At 44.5% G+C, this 27,864-nt stretch overlaps 1 protein-coding gene across 1 annotated transcript in view; it reads left to right on the top strand.

Moving 5' to 3' along the window:
• Positions 1 to 3,689: 3,689 nt before the first annotated feature.
• Positions 3,690 to 27,864, top strand: part of LOC144102487 (uncharacterized) — a 148,096-nt gene continuing 123,921 nt past the window's right edge. Inside the window, exons 1-3 of the mRNA XM_077635750.1 lie at positions 3,690 to 4,144; positions 10,385 to 10,445; positions 26,446 to 26,634. Of these exons, the coding sequence (XP_077491876.1) occupies positions 3,690 to 4,144; positions 10,385 to 10,445; positions 26,446 to 26,634 (705 nt within the window). The remainder of the gene's footprint in view (positions 4,145 to 10,384; positions 10,446 to 26,445; positions 26,635 to 27,864) is intronic.

Genomic DNA, 27,864 nt, shown 5'->3' with positions numbered 1-27,864 from the left:
TTTCTGCTTCACAAAGTTTGAATTTTGTTTCGGAAATTCCTAAATACTTGGGGAATTTCTTCTCTTTCAGTGGCAGATTATTACTGTGCAGAAATTAATCTCCTGAAAAAAACAAAATATCTGGCAATGCTTGCCTGACATACAGGGTATATTCAGTTTTTTGCGGAAACTTTTCAAATGATTCACTTTATATCCTTCTTGTCATCACCTTAACTATGTGTTGTCTTTTGAGGTGGGATCTGCTGTTCACACTGAGATTTCTTACACCGAAAGAAAAGATCTAGTCATTTTTCTCTGTTATTGGTATGGTATTAATACTATCGTTTGGACGAGCTTCGCTGTGACCTATTCTCTTTGCACAAGCACGTACCTGATTAGAGATGGCGTGGTATGCCAAGTGTATTAAACTTGCATGTCACGTTAGCCTTGTACTTGTGTCTGGAAGACTTCGTTTCACAGGATTGGACAATTGGTGGAAACTGAGGGGAGACATTAGCGATACTTGCACGAGAGAGGATAGTACTGTTACACGCACATGACAATTCCCTGTTTGGTCATCATTGCTGGTCACGTTAATACTAGTGCAGTGCTTCCACAGGACCAGGTAGGGTGGAAAGCGCTACTCACTTCTCTTGAAAATTATCGCGCCGCAAAACTTCCCATTGTTGGGCCTTTCACACACTGTAATGGCAAGTAGAAAACACAGATCAAGTAAACAGTACCTGTCAACTCCTTTGTCTGCCCAGAGCTGTATGCAGCACTAGAGGAAGCAGATATGCTTACTACTAGACCCAAAACATTGCATAAATATGCAGATATTTCTATAGAGCATCGGAGGCACTCAGAGTGGGCTTGGAATGCTACCAGGCCTTGCTTAAGAGAGTGCTTTCAAGGAATTTCACAATGTGAAACAGATTCCAAAACAAGCAAATGAAACATAACTTCCACATGGTGAAACAGCCTCTAGGAAATTGGGAGACATAAGACCCCTGAAATGCAACATAATGCAATTTTCTGCAGATGTAACGAAACGGGTTTTTTCAGTGCCCTGTCAACCATGTTTAGACATAACTGCAATCAACATGTAGCTTGACGCAGCCATGAGCTACAAAAAATGTCCTTGTTTGTAGCCAGCTCACGTGCTCGAGAGGAGTTTGAGTGCAATTACTTCAATGTTATGCACAACTGTGGACTTTCATGAGCACACCTGAGCCAAACATTCCAGTGCATGCAAATCTTCAAATGTGTATGCAACATCCGCTAACCTATTTTATTGCAATGCCAGAAACGCTTTCCTCACCAGTGAAAAAATAGCAGCAGCAACCTGGCAACATGTTAAACATGGATATTCATGCAAACTGCTATACTGGCTCATGGCTTTTTTGTTTGGCTGCTGAGCGCACTGTTGTCGAATGAAATCCTGTCAACGGTCACTACATTTAGACGGAAGTTAGATGCAAGCACACCCATGTGGTATGCGGTGTCAGAGCGCATTAAAGAACCTCATCTGATCGAAATTATTCGAAGCTATCACCATGTTTTGGCATAAGCCAAGCCCCACTGCTTCCCATCTCCCAAGTCCAGAGCTACAGCCACTGACCTCCATAAGTGAGCTGCAGTCTAGGGCTGCACTAGGCATTGACTTCCAGCCATAGTATAAGCTAAATAGTTTTATCATAAGCATGATGTCTGCTGGTATTTCTTTCTTGTCCACATTCTTTCATATCCTTTTTTCTCTAACTGATCGATGGTTCCGGGTACTTTTTGTGTGTTGTCCAACGTGCAGTCATTTAGAAAGAAAGAATTTAAGCATCGCTGTCTATGCCAGTGCAGTTTTTATTCACTTACACTGCTTTTCTCTGTTAATTTCGCAGGCTAATATTGACAAGCCAAAGGAATACATGCTACCACAGGAAGAAGCCAATATAAATCCTCGTCTTCACAGATGCTTTGTCCTGACGTTCATAGCCTGTGAATTAACTTGTTTATAGACCTTAGTGCCTGGTGTCCATGGACGAAATGGTGTGCATAATGAATGTCCCATCCATCAAAAGCACAGATACTTTAAGCATCGATGAGGGTTATTATTGAAGATACCATGGGGCAACATAGTATAAGCATAAAGAAAAGTATGAGTTTACTGGACACCTTGTTATCATTTTCCCCCAATATTTCAAGATTTTCATGGAGCAAGGTGTTGTAAACAAAAATACATTCCGTGCAATAAGTAGCCATTGGATGAATGTGATATTGGTGGGCCATCCGTAATCTCCCTTCTGGTGCTAAAGGAACTTTAAGAAATGTCTAGCCTTACTCTTCTTTGTTGTTACAGTGCCATGCGAGTGCATTTCTTATTATTTTGGTTAATTTTTCTGCTGTTTCTTGTTTTTGCTTTAGTCACATTTGGAACCTTATGATGAAGCATGTCTGCCAAAGCTGCAGCAACAGCTTTTATTACTGTTCAGCTAGACATTCAGGGTGGCATTTTAATCCATTATATGTCAACTGCTCTCAAATGAAAGCCACATTTAATGTGCATTTCACTGCAGTTGCTAATTCAAAGTACACCGTGTAGTGTGGTTTGTCGTGGCTGGGCATTGGAGCTTGGCATTATTTTTCATGTGTATAACACAGCTCACACCGGCTGGCTGAACAGTATTTGTTGCTACATGCGTTTAACTCGCACCATGACGTGTATTCCACATTTAGGTTTCCGGTAACAGAAGGTGACATTTTGCTGAATGAAGTATAATATTATTATATTTACATGTAATTCTTTATAATTTTCTGTCCGAAAATGGAAGCCTTGTTTATGTCCATTGCTCATGATGTATGTGTTTTTTATGCAATCCATGACTGTGGTATGAACTATGAACCAGCTTTGAGAAGAAATGAGGTAGGGGCTATTTATAACTTAACCTTTGGATTATTCGGGAATATCTTTCGGCCCCTTGAAGTCCAAATTAATGAGGTTTTACTATCCATCCAGTTAGCTTTAAATGTTGCATCATTTGAATTCATGGTTTCATATTGTTACTCATTCTGTGTGTCTACATCACCTATTGCATGCTGTTAATGCTGTCCAATCAAGTAATAAACATTTCTATGGACATCATGTTGGTTTTTTTTAGTATGGTAAAGAGTCAGTATATTTGTGTATATTTTGGTTCCAAAGGCCAGATACTGTTTTGAAAAAGAACTTGAGCAATGTTGGCACGTTTATATTTTTAAATTGTTCTTGATAGAAAACATACATTCGATTCGATACTGGAAGGTATTTTTTTCTTAATATTCGCATTTGAAAATTTAAATATTCACACACTCCTAATAATCGGGTATCTGCAATAGTGGGAATTTTTTCTGAGCTGTTGGATATGTTCCTTATAGAAATCTAAAAACTAAAAATTTACTTCTAGTGGACTGTTGTTTTGGACTGAAGGGATTAAGCTCTACATATGAAATTTAACTCTACTCAAGTAACACAACTATTGCATAGCACTCTTGTCTACAGTCACAATCTGATAGCCCAGAGTATGTGAGCTGTGGCGTATTGGGCCCCACGTTTTAATAAAAGTGGTCTGGTTTTGTAATGCAGGAATGGCCACCACTGACTGCAAGGCTGGCGTGTTTCTGGGACAATATTCACGTGGCGAAAAGTGCCTCACTGTGTGCCATCCATTAGTACAAGCATGAGTACTCCCCGGGACAAGCCCACAGGAAAGCAGATTCACCAGTGCACCCACTGCGGCAACATTTTCAAGAAGAGATCTGTCCTGGCTGCGCACGTTCGCACCCACGCAGGCGACCGCCCGTATCATTGCAGTGACTGTGATAGCACATTCGCTTATAAGAACAGCCTGGTCAGACACCTGCGCACCCATACGGGTGATCGTCCATATCATTGTGACAGCAAATTTTCACTAAAGAACAATTTCGACAATCACCTGCACACCCATACAGGTGATCGTCCATACCGTTGTGACCACTGTGGCAATGCATTTGTACAAAAGAGCCACCTGGTAGATCATGTCCGCATCCACACTGGTGAGAAGCCGTTCCAGTGCCAGCTGTGTCCCATGGCATTTGCACGAAAGGCAACCCTTGTGGCACACGTGCAGTCCCACAAGGGTGAAAAACAATTCCAGTGAGACTTGTGCTCAAAGGCATTCTCAGTTAAGTGGAATTTGAAACACCACAAAAAGACACGACACTAAATGAATAATAGTGTTCTATGGTGCCCTTTGGAGAAAGTTTTGGTAGCAATCTTGCTGGCAACCAGATAACGGCGTGCTAGCTAGGTGTCTTGTGACAAGTGTTCTATCCTAAAATGGCACTCGACTGCTGTCTCGAAAGGCACGAGTTCGATCCTGGCTGCGACGGCCGCATTTCAGTGGAGGCGAAATGTTGAAGGCATGTGTACTGTGCGATGTCGACCACCCCAGGTGGTCGAAATTACTAGAGCTCTTCACTTTGGCGTCGCTTTGGGACGTTAAGCTCCATGAAGCAAATGAAACTTAATGGCTGTAGTTAGTTTAATTTGCAAGCATTCTTTAATGTTGACACTACACTCCCTCTGGGCTATTCGGTATCTTCTTTCGGAACCACTAGCCTACTATGCTTCCAGACTTATGTGGACTAGAGGAAATTGTGACACATAGGGATGACATCACTTCCCATTAAAGAGAGGTTTTCAGTGATAATATGTCCAGGATTTATACCTCGTGTTCTCAGCTTTCTGATGAAGATCAGAAGAAGAAAATCTGGCCTTATTGTTTATTGAGATTTAGTGCCCTAAGCACACTTGTGTTACTTAAATGTTTTATCACTTTACGGATTCCTATTGCAGCAGCTCTATTTGCATAACATAAAAAGATAATATGCTGCTGTGATGTTTTTTCGGTGTGGTGTACCAGTGGTACTAGCAGAATGTATGAGAGAGGAGAACAAAAGATTGCATGGCTTGCTTTTGTTTTTATTCTTTAAGAACTACTTTCTTTAATCATAAACGTTAAAAGAGTTTAACTGCACCAGTACCACTTCTCAGATCACTTTCGGTGCTGCATGCAAATCACAAATTTGGTGGAATATTTCAGCCTTTTTGGTCAGAATAGCAGTCGTGCTGGAATTGTGCTTCGAGTTAGCTTCTTTGTAAGGTGTATGTATTACTGAAGCTAGCCTTGTCACATTTTCATTGGGTGTTAATGACAAGAAGGCTATTGGGTTTGTCACCACTGATGTCAGTGTTGTTCTAATTTCTCTGATTCATTATAAGCTGTTCAGCTGATGTGCTTTTAGAAACATTTAGTCCACTAAGGCAAGAAGTCTTTCAGTGTATTTTCAGATTCTATTTTATTTCTTCTTGTGTGTTCTTGGTTCCCTTGTATGAATATTTTGTTACAGCTGGTGTCAAAAAGTGGTGTCAACATGTTGGCTGTTTGCAGTACTAATTCCTTTTATTACTATTCTGTGCATTAAAACTCAAAAACATTGGTACTCGTTGGTTTCCCATTTCTGTGAATAGCTAAGCTGCTCCTCTCCCTAAACTGAGCTTTATGTTGACAGGCAGTTCTAGTTTCCCCCTCGAAACTAATTTTTGGCATCACTAGTGTTTTGCTCATCGCAATGCCTGCAACTATACTACTCTGTGTGGTTGATTCCCTGCTTATTAACACAACATTGTACCGAGGTTTTGTTGGTTTGCTTGGTGGAATTTGGTTACTTTTCATTCTCCACATCAACGGATGTTTACTTAAGTTAGGGTTGTTAACAAATAAACATGCGGCAACCAGAACTGGGCACTTATAAATTATTCCCCAAGTTCTGGTTGCATCCGTCTATAGGGCCGTCTGAAAAATTTGTGTAGAAAAACAGCGCAGCATTCCTTGATGGCAGCTTTAATGTTGTTCGACATGTTTGCAGGTCATAGAGGCTCAACTAGCATCAATGTTTTTACTCTATCGGGGCAGTGTTAGCTCAAAGTTACACTGTATTGTTCGCAATAAAAATTGTTATGTGGCTCTTTCTGGCTATGATGATGTCTGTTCAGCAGCAAAAAATGCGTTAATTGCCAAGAAAATTGGATTATAAAAATTTGTCCCGTGCCTGAATAAATTCCTCGTGACAACAAGATCAAGAAAAGCTCCACAATGACTGTTTATAGGTGAATGGCGGCGTAGCCTCGGGGATCACATGAAAAGAACTGTCTTGATGCACTGCAGACTGCTTGCAAAAGCCGTTGGTTGTGGCGACATCTATATTTCAGTATTTTTTTTAATACAAAAGCATTGCTTGTCCCATTATGAGAATCACCAGCAGCACGTGTTAGTGTACTCGCAGGTGGTACAGAAAATCCCAGGGTTGGAACCCTACCGCGGCGGCCATGTTTCAACAGAGGCGAAACACAAAAGGCACCGTGTGCTGTGTGATATTGGTGGATTAAAGATGCCCAGGTGGTCCGAGCCCTCCACAACAGCACCTCTCTCTTCTTTTCTTCTTCCACTGCCTTCTTTATCCCTTCTCTTATGTGGTGTCTGCCAAGAAAAGTGAGACAATTGCTGAGTCATTTCCTTTCCTCAAATCCAATTTTGATTTTCAAATGCTGGGACTTATCACAGCCACAGCTAAACACCCAAAGGATTGTAGAAATAATTTCTATTATGAATGTGCACTTTATACTTGAAATTGTGATGAAAATAATGCTGCAACTGGTAGCTAAATATGTGCACACAAATATGGTGAACGATGAGCTACACCGCTTACTGTTTTGCAAAATGTCATCGGCTACGTACGTTGACTGCACAGCATAAAAAACAACCTTGTTTGCAGGATGAAGGATATAAACTTAATGTGATACAAAGAAATCACCACTAGATGTAGCCCACTATCGGAAAAAGCTGCGAGTTTACTTTCTATGTACAGAATAGTGTACCTACATACATACAGTGCCAGAGGGTGTATATTGGGGTGAGTTGCTAGTCCACTTTGTAACAGACAAGGATAGAAAAAGAGATGTAGAGAAACCAGACCACTATGCTTTACCGTCTTATGCTTTACTATCTTTACGTTTAAGCAAAAGGAAGGACAAACGGAAGGTGGCTGCCACGGGAAGATGCCGAAGGGCGATGGATGGATGGATGGAAGGTAGGAGCGTCCCCTTTGAAACTGAGCAGTGGTAGTTGCCACCGTGCTCAGTTTTTTTTCCTTTATTTTTGTTTAACTCTGCTGTAAGTTGTTAACAAAATTAGCCATTTTCTTTAAAATACGTTTTCCTTCTCTTTAAAACTTATGTCACAGCTCTGCTTTTGTGCCACCAATCCTCCAATCTCTTTTTGCCAATTTCCACCGCTGATTTATTTACATGACTATTTTTTATCTCTAAACCCTAAGGAAGAGTGACTTTGCCTGCATCGACATTGTGATGGATACCATCACAATTTAGAATGAGGTGTTCTGTTGTTTCTACAGATTTACCACACACAGCACATGTGTCATCTTCTTCGTTAAACTCCTTGACCTATACTCCAAAGAGGAGGGCTCTGCCTCTTGAGTTATCATAAAACGTTTTTTTCCTGATCTGCCTTTTCCAGCATCGATATAGTTCTACACTATGCATCTTTTCCATTGAATCTGTCAAATTTTTACCTTCGACGTTTTTAACCTGCCGTTTAATGCTCTTTCTTTCTCCTTCCTCATCCCTGGCAAACTTACTGGTCAGCTTTCTAGTTCGTTTCCGCCACTGTGTGTCAACGCTCTTTCTGTATACAGGTATTTAAATACCTTACCTGCCCACCTGTTATCGTCCAATTTCCCCAGGCGTACTTCGTATAGTACTTTACTCTGAGCTTCCCGTGCTTCGAACGTTGCAACGTTCGAAGCACGGCCTCATTTCTGGTTTTCCCGTGGGCACCTAGTTCTAATCTTCCAACAGTTCTCTGATTTACTTCTAATCGCAACTGAACTTCAGCTCTTAAGCATAGAACCTCATTCCCGAAAGTAAGCCCCGGCACCATTATTGCAAATCTTCCTGGCTATCTGCTAACAGTACAATATCGTCCGCATACATTAAACCCGGTGGTCATTGCTCAATAACCTTTCCGCCTAATGTGTATGACATATCATAACCTAGATTGCTTCCTTGCAGCCTTCTCTCCATACTTAATTATCATATAAAGCATGTACAGCAGCGGTGATAGAGAACAACCTTGCCTTATTTTTTTTTTGTACCTGGACAGTTGATGTACTCTTAATTCCTTTCCATGCTATTTGAACTTCATTTTCTCGATATATTTCCTGTAGAATATTAATTAATCTCACAACCGCTGACAGCGCCGCTTCAGCAGCGGCGGCAGCGGCATGATAATAATAATAATTGGTTTTGGGGGGAAAGGAAATGGCGCAGTATCTGTCTCATATATCGTAGGACACCTGAACCGCGCCGTAAGGGAAGGGATAAAGGAGGGAGTGAAAGAAGAAAGGAAGAAGAGGTGCCGTAGTGGAGGGCTCCGGAATAATTTCGACCACCTGGGGATCTTTAACGTGCACTGACATCGCACAGCACACGGGCGCCTTGGCGTTTTTCCTCCATAAAAACGCAGCCGCCGCGGTCGGGTTCGAACCCGGGAACTCCGGATCAGTAGTCGAGCGCCCTAACCACTGAGCCACCGCGGCGGGGCAACAGCGGCATGATCGAATGTTGTTTTTGCCTTCTAGTGTTTGTCAGCAGAGTGGCCGCCGTTGCGTTCTTTACAGGGTTTCGTGTGGTCGTCGTAAGGTCGTCGGCAGTCGTGTCGAATATGGTGCGCGGGTAAAGTGAACTAGAAGAGAGAGTGTGAAACGCCTATGCCGCCTGTGTTTCAAAATTGAGGTGAAAAAAAGTAATTTCCGCTTGGAGCGCTGCGCACGTTATCCTTGCCTAGGTGCCTTTTTAGAGGCGGCAGAACCACTGGGATGCCGCATCGGGCACCCGAAAGTGAAGCCACCTGAAGTTGTGCAGCATGTCCCGGATGTCAGCCTTTGGCAGTGCATGAACAAGCCGTGCTAGCTAAAAAAAAAAACAACCGAAACCGAAACTGAAGTTTGTGCCGCGCCGTCTTGCTGCTGCCGTGGACTTTGACTCTCCGTGCCACGCAGCGCCACTTTTGAATACGCGTTTAGAGCACCCACGACTTTACTCTCCCAACCCCAATAGGTGCTTTTGGCAGATGAGTACTACAAGCACGCCCTTCAAACCGTGCTGGGAATTGTTTCGGTCAGCTTGACGTCTTCCAGCTGCAGAGTGCGTCACGCAAACGTACGCTGTCAAACACTAAAAGGAGTTTTCGTCTGCGAGGTGACTGTAGTGTTTTGTTTCAGCTTGTGGAAGAGGGAAAATAAAGCACAACTGGATCAGCTCAGACTTGGCGGCCGCTCCCTGCACACAATGCAGCGAACGTTGCATTGTTAAGGATTCTACAGCCACCGGTTATACATGTCAGCCGATGGATGCGCGAGCTGCATGATTGCGAAGCATGGACGGCTAGCAGATCGACAAAGTGGGCACACTTCGTTCTAGTTAATGTAAAAGTATGAGTGAAGTCAGAAGTACAATCAAGCCGCCTTGTTGAACTTCAGTGCAGCGTATGCAACAAGGATAGCTTTATTCAAAAGCATGGGCGCATTGCACGTAACTGCAGGAACAAAAAGATTCCAGTAATTTCGACATAATAGCACCTATCTCCGCACATATCAGGCTATAATGAGAGCGTATACACGTGTGCAGTAGAAATGAAAGAAAAATCAGCTAAAGTAGATATTCTTCATTGTTTTTAACTCGAAAATGTTGTACATAAATAATATTCATTTCCAATAGGAGGCAAGGAAAAGGCTATATTAAATCGGCTTGAGCGTGCCCCCAAAACTCCACAACTTCACCTTTAAAGGGGGAAGGAACAAAATTTGTGTTTCGCATTTTCTCATACATTGGCAAATATAGATAACCACGTGGTAATCAACTATAGGTACCCGGTAAACAGACTGTGATTGAGGTCACGAAGACATAGCTGTTTGTTCGGTCGATCGCATTCCGGCTCATGGGGAAGGCTAGTACGGTTAAGAGACACAGGTTAATAAAACCGCGAGGGAGTTATTGTAGCTCTTTGTACATATGTGACGAGAGCACTAAATTTACATGTTACACCACTTCACTGCTGATACCAAACTGCATGAAAGAAACATTTTTATATAGTGTTAAGTGGACAGGTTTTATATGGAGCAGGGAACACGGCGCGGAACAGATGTCAAGTAAATGCCGCTCTTATGGGCAACACGGCAGGCCGCCGGACGCCGTTCTCCTCTTCTCGCCGGCTTCGCTCTAATCGTCTTCATCAGGTACGTCTCTCACACGCAGGTTCTCCCTGGATCCCTGGGCAGCCGAAGGTCCCTGCGTGATGGTTAACCCCTCGGGCACGGCAGGCAGGGCCACGTGGTCGACTGCAGTCCTAGAGGAACCACGTCCACTGCTAACCTGCAACTGTGAGGTCGCTGAGTAGATCGACAAGAACGCGAAGATGGAACGTAATGCGGCAACATTTATGTTTACATGGTGGAGAGAGGGTGTGCAGATGGTGTCTTTGCACTCACAAAGTGAAGAAGGCCTTCTGCTTCGAAACAATAATCTTTAAATAATTACCCTATGAATCTCCTATTACTGAACACCACAATGTAAAAAAAAACACGCTCCTTGTTTTCGGTGACTTTTGGCTTCCATCAAAGGAGGGGAAAGCCTCGGAGTGATTGCCAACGTTTCAACTAGAGGAGTTGTCGTCGTGTGGGTAAAGCATTCGTCAATGGCGTGGAGTATCGCCTTGCCTCCGAGGTAAAAGGCCCAGTGAGGGGGAAAAGGTGGGAAGGGTGTTATAGAATGGGGAGGGTGAATCTTGTCGAGGCTTGGTGGCTTCTACAGCGGCTTGAAATAAAAAGGCCGGCTCAACAGAAAGGAATACGGGGGTGGAGAGATGTGGCAAACGTGGAGGCTTTGTGTCCAGCTGCAACAGGTGCACCGTGACACGACTGGCTTCGTTGACCTGAAAAACGAAAAGAATATGATGAAACAATGAAGCAGCATGGCAGAGTGAAATGCGGGAGAACAAAAAAAGAAGGAATTAGAGGAAAAGAGAGAGAATGGGGGCGAGATTAGATGAATTGTGAGAGGAAGGGGGAGGGAATTAATGCTGAAACCAAGGGTTCCTGAGAAATGACAGCAAGAGCTTCAGGGCATAAGGAAAAAGTAGAACGATCAGAAATCAGAGAGAGGGAAAAAAGGAGACTGAAGGGGAAAAACTCGGGTTGGGGCGGAGGGACAGAGTGAAAGAAAGGAGAAAGCGGCGATATTGAAGCAGTGAGAGAACATATTCTACCACGTTCCAGACCTTTTTAAAGAATTACGCCAGTACTGGAATAGATTCTAAGTTTCCTTTGCATATATGTTGCTCCCTGCAAGGTTTGCAATGTTTTAAACTTGTGGATTACGGATACAACTTTTTGTTTTCTATTTCTTGCAAATTTCAAGCCTTTTTTTGCTTGTTATATAGAACACATTTTTCTCAGCAGCCAATCATAAAGAAGGCGTGTGGCTCGAGCCACCTTTTCTGCAAGGGCCGTATGCCAGTGCTTTTCTCCCGAGGACTCCGTCCTGTATGCAGCTGTGCAGAACGCAAGCTTTATGAACACCTGCTTTTTTTTTCTACGGTTTGCCGCTGGCTGAAACGGTCTCTGTAGGGCACCAACTGGTTTTTTGCTTTGATCTACTGGTCCCAGAAGGAATGCCTTCTGGTTTTGTGCTGGGGTCTACTGGTTTCAGAAGGAAGCCTTCGGGCTTTGTGCTGTCTACTGGTCCCAGAAGGAAGCCTTCTAGTTTGCGCTGCTGGTTGAAATGGTCCCTGTAAGGAGCCTCTTCTGGTACCTGCTGAGCTTCTGGTTCTGAAGTGGGACCTACTGGCTCCTACAGAGAGCTTTTTGTTGTTCGATTGACAACTTTTTGCTGTTTATGTTCCAATGTTATTTCTCAATTAGGAAAATTTTTCACTTAAATTTGTTTGTGTTTTTCTGCTGTGAATTGCAAAAATAGTGGTGAAATTTATTGAGAAAACTATGTTTATTAACTGTTCCCCACTAACACTTGTGGGATGCCCTTAATGAGGGAGTATATATAAGCATGAGCTCATAGTAACAGTTTGTATACTAACGTGATTGTATGTTTCTCATATAAGTTATGTATAATGCAGTGCTTTATTGCTGGGCTTGTTGGCGCTTGCTGCGATTAAAGCTGTGTGTTCTCACCACCCAGTAAACGACAAATATCCATTCGACGTGCCGGAAAGATCCAAACGTCATGTCATGAAAGGAGCGTCTATTAGATGTACATCATAAGGATAATCATTTGGACGTGCTACACGTTGATAGGACGTCAATAATATGAATGTTTTTATATCTAGAGCACGTCCGCAAAGCGTGGACACTAGATGCCTAATATATAATCTAGTACATGTCCACCGAGCGTGAACACTCGGTGGCGCTGCGAGCAGCCGAGGAGAGCGGAAGCACTTCACATGCGCTCTGCAGTTTTCGGGACTTTTGACCCCATTAACTCGACTGGACTGCCAAAATTTTGGTGGGAGACGACGTCGAAAGCGAAGCGGGCCACGAAGACACCTCTTCAAACCGCTGGGTCCAATATTTTTGCATTTATACGGTTTTGAAGATCTCCCACGTGGCCGACCGAAGCTAGGCCTATTAGGCCTAACACAGTAGCGGGGCTCTGCGGCCCTCCCGGCCTCGGCCAGCGGTAGAAGCGACGGAGCGATGACCCATGCACTAAATCCCAGCGTATATCGCGCACCGCTAAAAGACCAGACGAATTTTATGGCGGAAACCCAAGAAAATATGTACGAAGACTATCAAGACGCTACCGGGGAGACCTTCGCCCACGGACCAACGACAGCCTTTCAAGCCCTAAAAAGCAGCACCCCAGCGACAACAACGCTACAGGCAAGTCAGAACAAGGTTTTGGACGCGGACTGGGAGATAGCCATGTCCAAGCGGCAAAAGAAACGCCAACGTGGAAGCCAAGCAGGACATTTGGCGGGAAAAAGCACTAGGGAACGAAAATTCCCTAGGCGCGGCGAAGAGCACAGGTGGCACGCCAACTGCACCGAAACAAGGAGAGGGGGAAGGAGCGCCGAGGAGAAGGCTGCCTCCGCTTCCCAGGGATGATTTAAAAGTAGTACTTCGGCCGAAAGGACTGGCAGTGAAGAACCTGCAGACGCACCAAGTGGCGCGGGCGGTGGTCGCGGCTACCGGACACGGATGCAAGGCAGAAGATCTCATCATCCGACTGCGCACCGGCTCGAATATCATAATAATCAGTACCGATAACGAAAGCGCTGCTCAACATATCAGGCGCATCACGCAACTGAAGTTTGGAGAGCATTGCTACGGAATCAACGCACACGTGGCGGCGCCGGAGGGAACGCTGCGCGGGGTCATCCACGGAGTGGACCCGGGGTCTCCGGCCGAAAAACTCAAGGCGAATTTACGAACCCGCTCACAAGGGGGCGCAGCAGCAGCCAGGGCCAGGGCCGGAGCCGGGAGCGGGACGAGTCCTACCCACCCCTGGGCGGCCAGCAGTCCTGGGTGAAGCCGAAGCAGCAACAGAAGAACAGCGGCGGAGTCAAGGTGAGCTGGGGAGCCGGCCCTCCCAAGGCGCTTTTTGCCCCGCACAAAAACAACAACACAAACACACGAACAGAAAATGAAAAAAGGCTTACTGCCGAAATTAATAACATCAGGAAGGAACAAGAGCAGACCCGAGAGGAAAACAGACAGCTTAAGAAACAAGTAAGCGAATTAATAGCGGAAATGCAAGAGATGCGAAAGGCAGGCTGCTCGCCTGTCAGGGCACCCTCACCCCCACAACAGAGTGTAGAAAGTTTACAAACTAATGAAGGAGGAAACTCAACAATAGACTATCTTAAGACATTCATGCAGCAGCAAATGCAGCAGATGCAGCAGCAGATACCGCAACTAAATCAAAAGATAGCCCTGCAAGATCAGAGCTTCCGCAACTATGTAAAGAGTCAAAACACACGGAAGACAGTAAATGACGCTAGGGACCGCCTCTACTATGAGCGCAGGTTTGGATCAGAATCCCAGGGAACAAACAACAGTACCAATACGATAACATGGCAGGGCAACAACAACTAGAGATATGGCAATGGAATTGCCGGAGGTACAGGCGTAAGCAAGGGCTCTTACAGCAATTCATTAACACTAGAGGAAACCCACCAGATCTAATACTTCTACAAGAGACAAATTGCACCCCAACCCTAAAAGGACACTCATGTCAGGAGAACGGAAGAACAGCAACTCTCATTAGGAACAAAATCACAAGCATAGCTCATAAGGAGTTTGAAGATACACAGCTAGAACACATAATAACTGAAGTGATTCCCAAGAGAAAAATAAAAGCTAAAAGCACTTTTATAGTAAATTTGTACAGCCCACCTAAAAATAAAGGAGACTTCATTAAGCTTTTTGCGGAAGCAAAGAAGCTTGCAGGGCAGAATACCCTAGTAATAGCAGGGGAATTTAATGCGAAAAGCCCACAATGGGGCAGCAGGATCGAAGATAAAAAGGGGCGCGGCATCTGCACAGCAGCGGAAAACATAGGCTGCGAGTTACTCACAGATGAAAGTCAGCCTACTAGACAGGGTAATAGCGTAAGCGTGGACACATGTCCCGACCGAACCTTTGTCAGGGGCGCTAAGCAAGTCGAATGGGAGAACCTGCAAGAAAATCTCGGCAGCGACCACTACATCATTAGGGTCAGCACAGAGGCAGAAAGCATCAAAAGGAAGAACGGCAAGGCAAACTTAACTGACTCCATGGGATGCCTTCCGCACCTACTGCAAACAACTTAAGGACGACATAACTTCGGCAGAAGATTGGAGCCAACAGCTTAGACAAATCGGGGATCTCTACACTAAAGAAGTGGATCGAACAGAACAAGCACCAGAATTGTGGACAAGCGACTTCTCAGGCTCTGGGAGGCAAGACGAGGCCTGACCAAGTGGTGGACGCGCCAAAAGCTAAACAGAAAGCTAAAGAAGAAGATTGCCGAAATCACCAGGCAAGCAGAGGAATATGCAACGCAGCTGGCAAGACAAGGGTGGCAGCAAGTACCTCGCTGAATGGCACCCTCAGCACGGCTAGAACGTGGCAGATCCTCAGAACACTCATAGATCCGAGCAAAAGCATGGCGGAAAGCAGCAAATCCATCCAAAGGCTAATTCACCAGTACGAAGGTACAGAAGAACAGCTGCTCCAGGCAGTACGAGAGAATTGCTACGGGTAGGACCAGGTAGACGGCTACCAAGGCGACTACCAGGGCGAAGAAAACCCAACCACGGACAGACCCATCACAAGAGAAGAGGTCGTCGAGGCCATAAGGGCAACAAGGAAAAATTCGGCAGCAGGGGCGGACAAGATTCATAACTCGTTAATCCGAAATTTAAGCGACGAAGCAATCAGCCAACTCACCCTATACCTAAACAAACAATGGGAAGAAGGGGACGGTCCCAGCGGAGTGGAAACACGCCGTAGTCGTCATGATCCCCAAGCCCGGCAAGAAACTCCAAATTGAAAATCTCAGACCAATCTCGCTAACATCATGCCTAGGCAAGCTGTACGAGAGAATAGTAACCCGACGAATACAAACGCATTTAGAAGACGGAGAATGGTACCCCAACACCATGTTCGGATTCGGGGCAAATTTATCAACCCAAGACATCTTGCTACAACTAAAAGAAGAGGTACTCGAAACAATGCCAAAGAACGGGGAGAACGTTGTCATGGCCATCGATATTAAAGAGGCCTTTGACAACGTATCCCATGCCGCCATTATGGAAGGACTTAACACCACCAACTGCGGGAAGAAGGTCCATGACTACGTTAGAAGCTTCCTCATGGACAGAACAGCGACGGTAGGCCTAGGAGACCTGCGGAGTGACACCTTTCAAACGCCATGCAAGGGCACTCCGCAAGGCTCAGTAATGTCGCCAATACTCTTTAACATAGCGATGGTCAACCTCGCCAAGAAACTCAGCCAAGTCCAGGGGATTAGTCATGCAATGTACGCAGACGATTTCACCATCTGGACCACCCAAGGCTCACTGGGGGAGAAGCAGGAGGCGCTACAAGAGGCTGCCACCTGCATTGACGAATACACAAAACAAAGAGGACTTAAATGCTCCACGGAAAAATCTGAGCTCCTCAGAGTGGGTAGGCACCCTACGGATGCTCCACTCGAAATAAAACTAGAGGGCCGGAACATCCCGGAACAAAAGATGATCAGAATCCTCTGCATGTGGCTGCAAAAAAGCCGGAAGTGCAGTCATAAACTCAGACTGCTAAGCAAAGCGGCAGGACAAGTAAGCCGGATGATCAGCAGAGTAGCGCACAAGAGGTATGGCATGATGGAGGAGGACACACTCAGGCTAGTCAACAGCCTAGTGGTCATCCGGGTAACATATTCATTACCGTACCATGTGACTATCAAAGCAGAGAAGGAGCAAGCGGAGACAATATTCCGGAAGGCATACAAAACAGCTCTTCATCCCCCAAGAAATACATCCAACGACAAGCTCATGCAACTCGTAATCAGTAACACCTTCGAAGAATTAAGAGAATGCCAGCTCAAGGCACAAATACGAAGACTTAGCAACACAACGACTGGAAGGGCGCTCCTGACAAAGCTAGGTCGGGAAATAGAAAAGCCACAAAATAGCAGGGCCGCAATACCGGACCCGCTAAGAAAGAAGCTATGCATACAACCTATCCCCCGAAACATGGATCCAAACATCCATGCTAACAGGAGACAGGTTAGGGCAGAATTTTATGAGAGGAACATGGGGCATCGGGACAACACAGTCTACACTGATGCCTCCCTATACCCCCAAGCACAAAAAAATGCGCGGTAGCAGTAGTTGTAAATTACCACGGAGAACACATCACAAGCCTCACAGCCGAAGTATCTAACATAACGGAGGCAGAGGAGATTGCTGTCGCCCTGGACGCGAATGAAGGATATAGGACAGGGAGATCCCTTAACATCTTAACGGATTCACAAGAGGCGTGCCGGAACTATACTAGAGGCAGAATTAGCAGCACGGCACTCAAGATCCTCAGTAGAGCTCTGCTCCCTGAGGGACGACCAATACACAACATAATCTGGATACCGAGTCACGCAGGGATCAGGGGCAACGAAGGGGCAGACAACCTAGCTCGAGGAATGCCCAGCCGGACAGGAACGTCATTACCCCCGGAGGGGCCCCAGATTAATTGCGGGGACAGCTATTCGGAATTATTAAACCTATATAAGGGGCTAAGATTCCAATACCCCCCACCACATAAAGCATTATCCAAGGAGGAAGCCACAGGATGGCGAAGACTGCAAATAGGCTCCTTCCCAATCTTATACATATTAAACAAGATGTTCCCCACACAGTATAGCGCCACCTGTCCGTGTTGCGGAGCAAAACCAACACTATATCATGTCACATGGGAGTGCGGAAGAAATCAAGCATTCCACAAACACAAAACACCAAGTGCGGAGCAATGGGAGAGCCGGCTCACCAGCTGCGAGCTAGGGGTCCAAAGGGCCCTGATAGCACACGCAAGCGAGGTGGCCTGACTCAGTGGAGCCCTGGACTAGGGGCCCACCCACGGCAAAGGAGGACCCAAGCTTCAAGATGAAGACTTCGTCCTCTACCGCTACTTCCTAAAGGAACCAATAAAGTTTTTCATTCATTCATTCGATGCGCAAGTTACGTTCTAATGTATGTCCAACAAACACAGATATTGGACGCACAAACTATCAATTAATATATCCCATATATCTCTGGCAGCTTTAGTGCCGCATTCGAACATAAGAAAAGCCCGAATCCTAAGACGCATGTCATATGGAATTAATTTATTAAGGTTTTCCATGGGCAATTAAAGAGCTTTTTGGCGATAATGCGGAACATTGATAATGCGAAACATTCCCATCGTTTGTGATGTAACCACGAGGTAGTGGCGGTGTTGTGACCGGGTGACCTAGAGGAAAGCGCGAGAGGCATGCAAAAAAAGTCACGTGCTACGCCGCACGTGTTCTAGAGCGGCGCTCGCGCACACTTTTCCTTTCCTAAACTTCCTCCTTAATTATTGGTTTCGGCAAAACATACACTCGGTCATGAGGCTGAATATGCAGGAATGCGGCTAGTAGTGCTACTGCGCTATTAACGGGTCTTCCGCCGCTTTGCTATTAAGTTGTAAAGTATACTGTTACCTGTGCATTTCTGGCGAATCGGAAGCTTAATTCCTGCGTATTCCAAAATTCTTAAGCATACGTGCGGTGCATTTGCTTGCAAACTGAGTTGTTCGAAATAGGCAATCTAGACAAACAGCTTTACAGTGAAGGCAGTTATCGAAAGGCGTGTTGAGCGATGTGCATACCGTAGCAGACGACGGGCCTGGCCGCGACATGCGCAGGCCATTCGGCACCCGTGGGCGCGCGAGTTTGTCACGTGTCCACACAGACACGAAAAAAAAAAAACTTCAATCACTCTTTTTTTGCATAAATGGTGCATGAGAAAGACAACACAAACATATTTTCTGGCCTGAAAGGTTATGTATGAGCACACAAAAAGCCACAACAGGAAACAGGAAAAACTCATGCCAGCCTCACCTAACGGCACCTATCGGCACATAGTAGTACCAGTAGTACTCGCGGCTCCGCATATTGCGTGGTAGCGCGGTCTTCGACTCGGCGTGGTAGCTCAGCTTCAGCTGCTTTAGCTTTGCCAGCGGTAGCGCTGAAGTTGTCGGTTTGTTGGGTTCTGGCGGTTTACCACACAATATTTTTGCGTGTTGTACCGTTTCTGCACTCCACATATGGCTCGACATCCATCAAAAGTATGTGTAATGGCCCCGTTTGCATAGCGGTTTCTTTCCATGTGTTCGGCATGCCGTGCCGCCGTTTGCTGTGAGTTGACTAACGTTTGATTGAAAAGGCTTAGACCTTGCTTTTTTGTTGCAGCATCGGACGATTTGTGCTGCACTATTTAAGACTATCCTTGTCTTTATGTAGCGGTGTAGGTTGATTTTAGATGCCCACAAAGGATAATTGGTGTGTCTGCTGAGTAGCACGGTTTTGTTGCGATGCCAAAACTAAGCAAAGCGCAGTCTGTTCGGAACAAAGCCCGGTTAGAAGTTCAGGCGCTTTTCCAAGCATCGGAAGTGCCGAGCTCTTTGCGGGTTCGCTTTACGAGCTCAATTCCGAGTCATTCAGGTGAACCTGATGGCGAAACTCGGCGCGAAGCGAGTGATGCCGACTACTTAATTTGCACTCCCTTGCGACAATGCAAGCGGTGCCAGCGGTTCGACAGACGACCCTTGCGCCAGCGTTTTTGAGCAAGCTGCTGATTCTTCGTACGTACGCTCCCCTCGACTTGCCTTCGGAGCACACTGCAGGCTCAATTAAGTGACTCTAGCGATGCCGACATAATGAGCAGTGTGGCGAGTGGCAGTTCTCAGTGTACACTGGTCGCTGCTTCCCAAGAATTGGGACACGACGTCCCGACAATTGAAAGCGTTGGAACGGTTGACGAGTTTCGTTCTCGGCTGGTTGGTTGGGCGCCACTTGAACACAACATATCCCATCGCTCTCTAACGGACTTGCTGGGTCTTTTGAGAGGTCACAGCTGCTTTTCTGATTTGCCAACAGACGCACGAACGCGACTTAAAACTCCTCGTAGAACTGCAGTTATAGCTGGCGTTACTGAATTGCCTCCTGGACACTACTGCAATTTCGGGCTTAAGAAAGGCTTGGAGGATATGTTCTGTGTCCCGCAAAGCACCCGCCACAGTTGTTTGGCCTTTCTTTCAACATAGATGGCATGCCTTTGTCAAAGAGCTCCCGTCTGCAGCTCTGGCCAATTCAATGCCAGATTCAACTTAGTGCCACCCTTAAATTACCAGAGCCAGTGATCGTTGGTGCTTTTCTGGGCCCTGCAAATCCAAACTCTGCGCATGAATTCCTTCACCCTTTTGTTCTCAAGCTAAAAAATTTAGCTCGGGTAGGTCTAATGATCTCTGGCAAACTGGTTAAGGTTGAAATGAGAAGTTTTATCTGCGACGCACCTGCGCACGCATTTATATTCTTGACAAAATTACATGCTGGCTACGCAGTGTGCCCTAAATGTACTGCAGAAGGCAGTTTCAATGAGAAGATGTTTTTTCCTACCTCAGAATCAATGCTAAGAACGGATAAATCATTCCGGAAACAAGAAGATTTTGAGCACCACCACGGTGTGTCATTGTTGACGGAACTTCCTATTGACTGTGTGAGCAACGTGCCACTTGATCCCATGCATCTGCTGTACCTTGGTGTAGTTCGTAAGTTGATAAACTTGTGGTTTGCGAGGCCACTGACAGTCCACCTTGGTCCCACAGATCGTAAAGAAATAGCCAAAGGTGTCGCCCTTGAGGGTTGTGTTCCACTTGAATTCGCTAGGAAACCTAGGACTCTGGATGAGAAAGACCGCTGGAAGGCTACAGAGTGTAGGCTTTTTCTGCATTACACTGGCCCACTAGTGCTAAGGGAGTCACTGCCAAGTCCCATGCTTTTGAATTTTCTGACTTTGCATGCAGCTGCAACAATTCTCAGCACTCCATCACTTTGCCAACAGTATGCAGACTCTGCAGAAACACTTCTTCAGCATTTTGTGAAATGCTTTGGTAGACTTAATGAACAGGAGGAGGTATCGTACAACGTTCACTGTTTGTTGCATCTAGCAGCAGACGTTCGTTTGTATGGAACGCTTGACTCTTTTCCTGCATTTTCTTTTGAGAAGAACATACAGGCAATCAAAAAACTTCTTCGTAAACCTGGTCGTGCATTGAATCAGATATATAATCGCTTAGAGGAAAAACGTGCCTCAAAAGCACAGCAAAGTTACTTTGAAAGGCGGCCAAGGGAATTCTTGCTCGAAAATGATGATGTGGGAACTCTCCTTCAAGCTGTAGACTCCCACAGTACAAAGGAATCAGGTTTCAATCCTTCACTTTGAGCTTGAGACCTAATGACGGCTGCTGCCGAATCAGTGAAGATGTCATTCTCATAGAAAATTTTGCCCATAGAGTGTCTGACTGAGAGTCGTGCATAGTTGTCAGGAAGTTCTGTGAAGCAGAACCATTGTACAATAGACCACTTGACTCAAGAAGGCTTGGCATTTCAGTTGTGAGCAAACTCTCCTCAATAACGTGTTGGCGTATTGAAGATGTGAAAAAACTGGTTAAGCCGCCGTTCCCGGGATCGAACCTCGCTGCAGCAGCCACATTTCCATGGAAGTGAAAGGCAGAAGTGCCCGTGTACTGTGCAATGTCAGTGCACATTAAAGATCGCCGAGTGGTCAAAATTATTCTGGAGAGGACTATGGCAGCTCTTTCTTCTTTCACTCCCACATTCTTCCCTTCCCTTGTGGTGTGGTCTGGGTGCCCATGACATAAGTGAGACAATAACTGTGCATTTCGTTTCCTCAGAAACCATTTTTCAGTTTTCAATTTTTGCATCACTAATGTTGTGCTTTCAACTTTTATTCCTAGATGGTGCCACAGTGCTCTATATTTCTTGGTTGACATGGTAACCATGTTCCACTGAAATTTCCAACAACGAGGTACACATCACTATACCATAACAGCTCTGGCTGTGGGGACTGAAATGGTCGCTATGCTATACTAAAAGTGCCTAATTAATGTTTTTTTGGCTGTAACTATGTCAGCTTTAGTTCATAATTTTTTTTCAGGTGTGCAATTCTCACGCTTGCTGATCATGGTTTTTAGCATAGAGGCACATGAAACACGCTCATCAACTGTTTGAAAAATTCTTGGTAAAAAGTTTTTATCGCATTTGTTGCAAAACCATTGCGTAGTCGAACAGCTTAGACAGTAAGCTTTTTGTTGTGGTGAAAAAAAATTTGATGCCTAAAATTTAGTTGTCGGTCTTATTAAGAGTGTTGTCGTTCCATGCTCTGTAGTTGGAATTTTTTTCCTTGTGTTTTGTATTACACATTTAAGTTGCCATGCAAATAAAGTGTTACCCTTTTTTTTTTACTGGTTTTGTCAAACACTGAAAGGTGATGTAATTGTCACTCACGATGTGTCATTCTTGTTCAAGCCAGGCTGTGTTTTTTGTATTAATGTGATGACACCTAAAGAAAGTACCCTTTTCAAGCTTTCTCTGGTGCTCCTGCAGACCTGCTTGCTTGCTTTGCGGGTAGAACTTGTTGCTCTAGGCAGTCCAAAATTTTGGCTTAAGTTATTGTTTTGGGGCACGCACTGTGGTGCACAGAAGCAGATGCTTTGCTTACATGAATTGATTTAATACCAGTCCTGTTGACATTGCAGAGTGAATTCAGGAATGAACATATGCGCTACGGTAGTGTATAGGTGGCAGACGGCTTGCATAAAAATTTCCTCTTTTTTTCTGGCCTTACCTCACACACTGGTGCTCTGTTGGTCTGCTACCGGTGTTTTGTACCTTTTAATTTGGTCACAATGTGCATCCACTTCTCTAATTAGTTCTGACTTCTTTTCCAGCTTAGCTGCTGGCATGAAATGAGTACCAACGCTCTAGCAAAGAAACCCCTTGCTTTAAATCTATGGGTGCCTCTCAAAGGCGTTTCTTGCAAGAAAAGTGTTGAGGAGGCAACAAAGTGGCCTCATTGGCCTGACAGTGAGTGTGTCCAGTCTACATGTGTACCTTTCCACTGGTGTATGCACTCTTTCCTTAAAGACAGTGGAGCTGTTTCAAGTTTCGAGTAAGACTGCGAGGGCTACTGCAATGTTGTTTTCATGCTGGTGCCTTAGCAGTTTTACTGCATTCAACTAAAGTACCGTATTGGCCTCACCACTGATTAATGTACACAGAAAGAAAGGTGAACCACTTATGGCTGGAAAGGCAGAACAACCACCGTGCAGGGGATTCAATTAAGGGCCTTCTTTGTAGCTGCCAGTGCTCCTTATTTATGAGCAGAATGAGAGTATGAGTCTCTTCACTGGCATTGTTGCAGTTGGCATTGCACTTGACTTCTTTCTAGGTAAACCAAGCAAGTTATGCACCATGAAGTGGCACTATTTGAACACTGCTGTCTATAAGCACTCGTGTTGGATGTATGAACCTCAGACATCCAGTGATTTTAGTGGCTGCAATTGGGCTCTGGGGTTAATATCACTGTCATCTTCTCGCCTGCAGGTGGAAAAGCTGGAGACTTTTTTTTTTCTAAATGCATGCATCCCACCCACACTTCGTCTTTCCTGTAAATACCTTCTTGAGTTATGTTACTGTGCGTGCGCTGAAACTCTAGATCAGGAAGCAGAGGGACTGCAGGGCAGAATTCGATAGAGTGGTCTGATTTCGAGGAAGAACTGTGATACACTGTGTACCATAAGTGTTGTTTTGGTAATGCTTTATTGTCAGCAGTCTCTACTTGGAAGAATACAGCGCCAATCAGGTGTTGACACTGAAAAACATTAAAACCGGGCACAGGTTTCAGTCTGTCACTGAGCGGTTTTGAAAGTGAAGAGTTCCTCTCTACCAAATGAATATGCTTGTACCGAATCTCTTGGACATGACTAAAAAATTGATTGTTTATGCTGGAAGCACCTCTGCTTGTGGCAATGTGTGAGGCTTATGCTGCTTTGCTCTGCCTATTTTACAAAACAGTGCAGACAAGCCAAGAAGCACCTGCTGTCGGCAAAGCACCTTTCCGAACAACTTTTGTGAACATTAACATTTCTAAGTGTTTCAGTGTTCTTGGCCATTCAAATACATCCTGGGTAATCATTGTCTTGTGTTGGCATGCAAAGCACAATACATTAGGCCTTGTCTTTTTTGAACCATGAGTACAGAAAGATCCCTTCTTCTTCCAAGTTCACTTTGAACTTGAGTATTGGAATACACAAAGAATGCTGCTATGGCTTTGAAGCTTTGCTTCTGCATGAGCTATTTTGCTGTTCTTTATTTTGCAGGCATTATAACCAATGCTGAGAAGACAAGATGCTGGAAGAATGTTTCAGATCAACTGCAGTCAACCTATACGCAAATGCATATAGCTTATTGCTCACATTCTGTAGAAGAGTATATTCAGTGATCCAAAGAGGTGAAACTGGAGGAAAACCAAATCGGTCTTCATATCCAACGTCCCCAATCACTAAGGCCTAAATTACGAGCATTGTAGAAGATGCAATATGTGGCATTGCACTTAAGCATACAGCAATTGTTATCGTCAAAGCTACGTAGGCATATCATAAGCAAGACGCCTGTAGTACTTTTTGTATTGTCCGTTATCTTTCCTATCTTTTTCCATCGAGAACTAATGGTGAATCCAGAGTAGTTTTTGCGTGTTGTTTGTTGTGCAGTCATTTCTAAAGCAAGCATTTTTGCAGTACTGCAGTTTGTATTTTACTTACACTGCTTTTCTCTGCTTAATTTTGCAGGCTAATATCAACGAGCCAAGGGATACATGCTACCACAAGAAGAAATCTTCAATACCTTTCCTCATAGACTCAATGGCCTGATGTTCATAGTCTGTAAAATAGCTTGTTGCATGCACCTCTGTGCATGGTGTATATGGACAAAATGGGGTGCATATTGCCCCATCTATCGAGAGCACAGATACTGGGACATCAGTGATGGTTATTGTTTATGATACCATGGGCAGCATGGTCTAAGCATAAAGAAGGGTATACGTCTGCAGGTCACCTTGTTATCATTTGATGGAGCACAGTGCATGCAGAACATTTTTTTTCCCATAATCTTTCAAGATATTTGCTGAAAGAATAAGGTGCAGCAAAAGTAATACATTCTGAGTAGTGAGTAGCCATTGAATGCATGTGCCTTTGGTCAACCATCCTTGAGATCTCGCTTCTGGTGCTAAAGGGCCTTCAGTTTTTGGAAATGTCTTGACTTTCTTGTTACAATGTCATGTGAGTGCATTTCTCATTATTTTGTTTATTTAATCTGTTGTTTCTTGTTTTATTTTTTTGCTTCAATCATGTTTGAGGCTTTATGAGCATAGAATCTGTACCAAAGCTGCAGTAACAGTTTTTTTAGTGCTCAGCCAGATATTTGGTGTTGAATTTTAACCTGTTCTGTTTTACCTGATATTGAGTGAAAGCCATAATTGGTTGCTAATTCAAAGTGCACATTATAATCTGTTTTATTGTGGTTGGACATAGATGTGTGTTGGTATTTTTGATGCGTCTTTCTGTTGATATTTTTCATGATCAAATCACCTGTTGCAGATTGCTAAGGGGAGATGTGAGTCAAAGAGCGGAAATTTTCATTTAAAAAAATTCAATTTATTTTTTTTCACTGTGTCCATAACTTTCATCTCCTCTTTTACATATAAAAAGTTCAGAGCTGTAAATTACACAGAAATTATTAAAAAACTAGGTTAATGCTATCTAATCAAACACTACATTTCTGTGCACACCATTTTATTTTGTATCATGCTGAGTCAGTATAGTGTTCTATATTTTGTTTGCAAAGGCCTTACACTTTTTTTGAAAAAGAACTCTGGCTAATGTTTGTTTATTAATATTTCATAAAAACTTTTTATTCATATTCAATATTTGCAGACTCCTAATAATTGCGCATTTGGGTTGGTGGGAATTATTTCTTTGCCATGTTGCCATGTTTCTAGCAGAAATCCAAAAAGTTTAAAGATTTACTTCCACTGGACAGTTATTCTCGACCGAAGGGCCTAAACTCGGCATCCAGATGTTTGCTGAAAAATAAATATGATTTTATTTGGTTAATACTAAATTTGGCGTTTGTTCCTTTGTTATATAAACAAGCTCTTTCATCTTGGGCCCTAGGTTTTAATGAAAATGCTCTGGTTTTGAAATGCAGGATCAGTCATGGCAGACCACAACTTTGGCGTGTTTCCTGGACAAAGTCCACCTGATGAACAGCGCCTTCTCAACCACAGTGTGCCATCCACTAGTACAAGCGTGAATACTCACCGGGACAAGCCCACAGGCAAGCAGATTTACCAGTGCACCCACTGCGGCAACGTTTTCAAGAAGAGATCATACCTAGTGCAGCACATTCGCACCCACACAGGCGACCCCCCGTATCATTGCAGTGACTGTGATAGCACATTCGCTTATAAGGACAGCCTGGTCAGACACCTGCGCACGCATACGGGTGATCGACCGTACCGTTGTGACCACTGTGACAGCACATTTTCAGTAAAGAGCAGTTTGGACAAACACCAGCGCACGCATACGGGTGATCGACCGTAAGGTTGTGACCACTGTGACAGAAAATTTTCAGTAAAGAGCAGTTTGGACAATCACGTGCGCACCCATACGGGTGATCGTCCGTACCGTTGTGACCACTGTGGCAGTGCATTTGTACAAAGGAGCCACCTGGTAAAGCACGTCCGCATCCACACTGGTGAGAAGCCATACCAGTGCCAGCTGTGCCCCATGGCATTTGCAAAAAAGGAAACCCTTGTGGCACACGTGCGGTCCCACAAGGGTGAAAAACCATTCCAGTGTGACTCGTGCTCAAAGGCGTTCTCAGTTAAGTGGAAGTTAAAACACCACAAAGAGACAAGACACTAAAGGAATAGCATTGTTCCATGGTGCCCTTTGGAACACGTTTTGGTAGCTATCCTGTTGGCAACCAGATAACAGCATGCTAGCTAAGTGACCTATGAGAAGTGTTCTATCCTAACATGGTACTCGACTACTGTCCCGAAACATGCGGGTTCGATCCCGGCTGCGACAGCCGCATTTCAGTGGAGGCGAAATGTTGAAGGCATGTGTACTGTGCAATGTCGGTGCATGTTTAAAGGACCCCAGGTGGTCGAAATTACCAGAGCCCTTAACTACAGCGTCGCTCATAGCGTGAGTCGCTTTGGGATGTTAAACTCCATAAACCAAATGATACCTTATGTCCGTAGTTAGTTAAATTTCAAGCATTAATTTTTAATGCTGACACTACACTGGCACTGGGCTATTCCGTATGTTCTTTTGGAACCACTAGCCTACTATGCTTCCAGACTTATGTGGAGTAGAGGTAATTGTGACACATAGGGATGACATCACTTCCCATTAAAGAAAGGTTTTCAGTGATAATGTATCCAGGCTTTATACCTCGTGTTCCCAACTTTCTGATGAAGATCAGAAGAAGAAAATCTGGCCTTATTGTTTATTGAGATTTATCCCTAAGCACACTTGTGTTAAATAAATGTTTTATCACTTTACAGATTCCTATTGCAGCAGCTCTATTTGCATAACGTCAAAAGAAAACATGCTGCTGTGTGATTTTTTCAGTGCGGCATTCTAGTTCTAGCAGAATGTATGAGAGAAGAGAACAAAAGATTGCATGGCTAGCTTTTGTTTTTAGGTTTTAAGAACTACTTTTTTTTAACCAAAAACATTGAAAGAGGTTCACTGCACTGGTATCACTTGTCAGATTGCTCTTTCTGTGCGGCGTGCAAATGGCATATTTTGTGGAATATCGTGGCCTATTTTCAGCCTTTTTGTCGGAGTAGCTGTAGTGCTGGAATTGTGCTTTGAGTTAGCTTCTTCGTAAGGCATACATATTACGGAAGCTAGCCTTGTTGCATTTTCTCAAGGTATTTATGACAAGAAGGCTATTGGGTTTGTCACCACTGATGCCAGTGTTGCTGTAATTTCTTTGATTCATCATAGGCTGTTCAGCCGATGTGCTTGTAGAAACAATCACTTCGTGGCAGCGAGAAGTCTATCGGTGTG

This window comes from Amblyomma americanum, chromosome 8 (genome assembly GCF_052857255.1).
Source record: "Amblyomma americanum isolate KBUSLIRL-KWMA chromosome 8, ASM5285725v1, whole genome shotgun sequence".
Classification (NCBI taxonomy): domain Eukaryota; kingdom Metazoa; phylum Arthropoda; class Arachnida; order Ixodida; family Ixodidae; genus Amblyomma; species Amblyomma americanum.
This window is presented reverse-complemented; position numbering and strand designations above follow the sequence as displayed.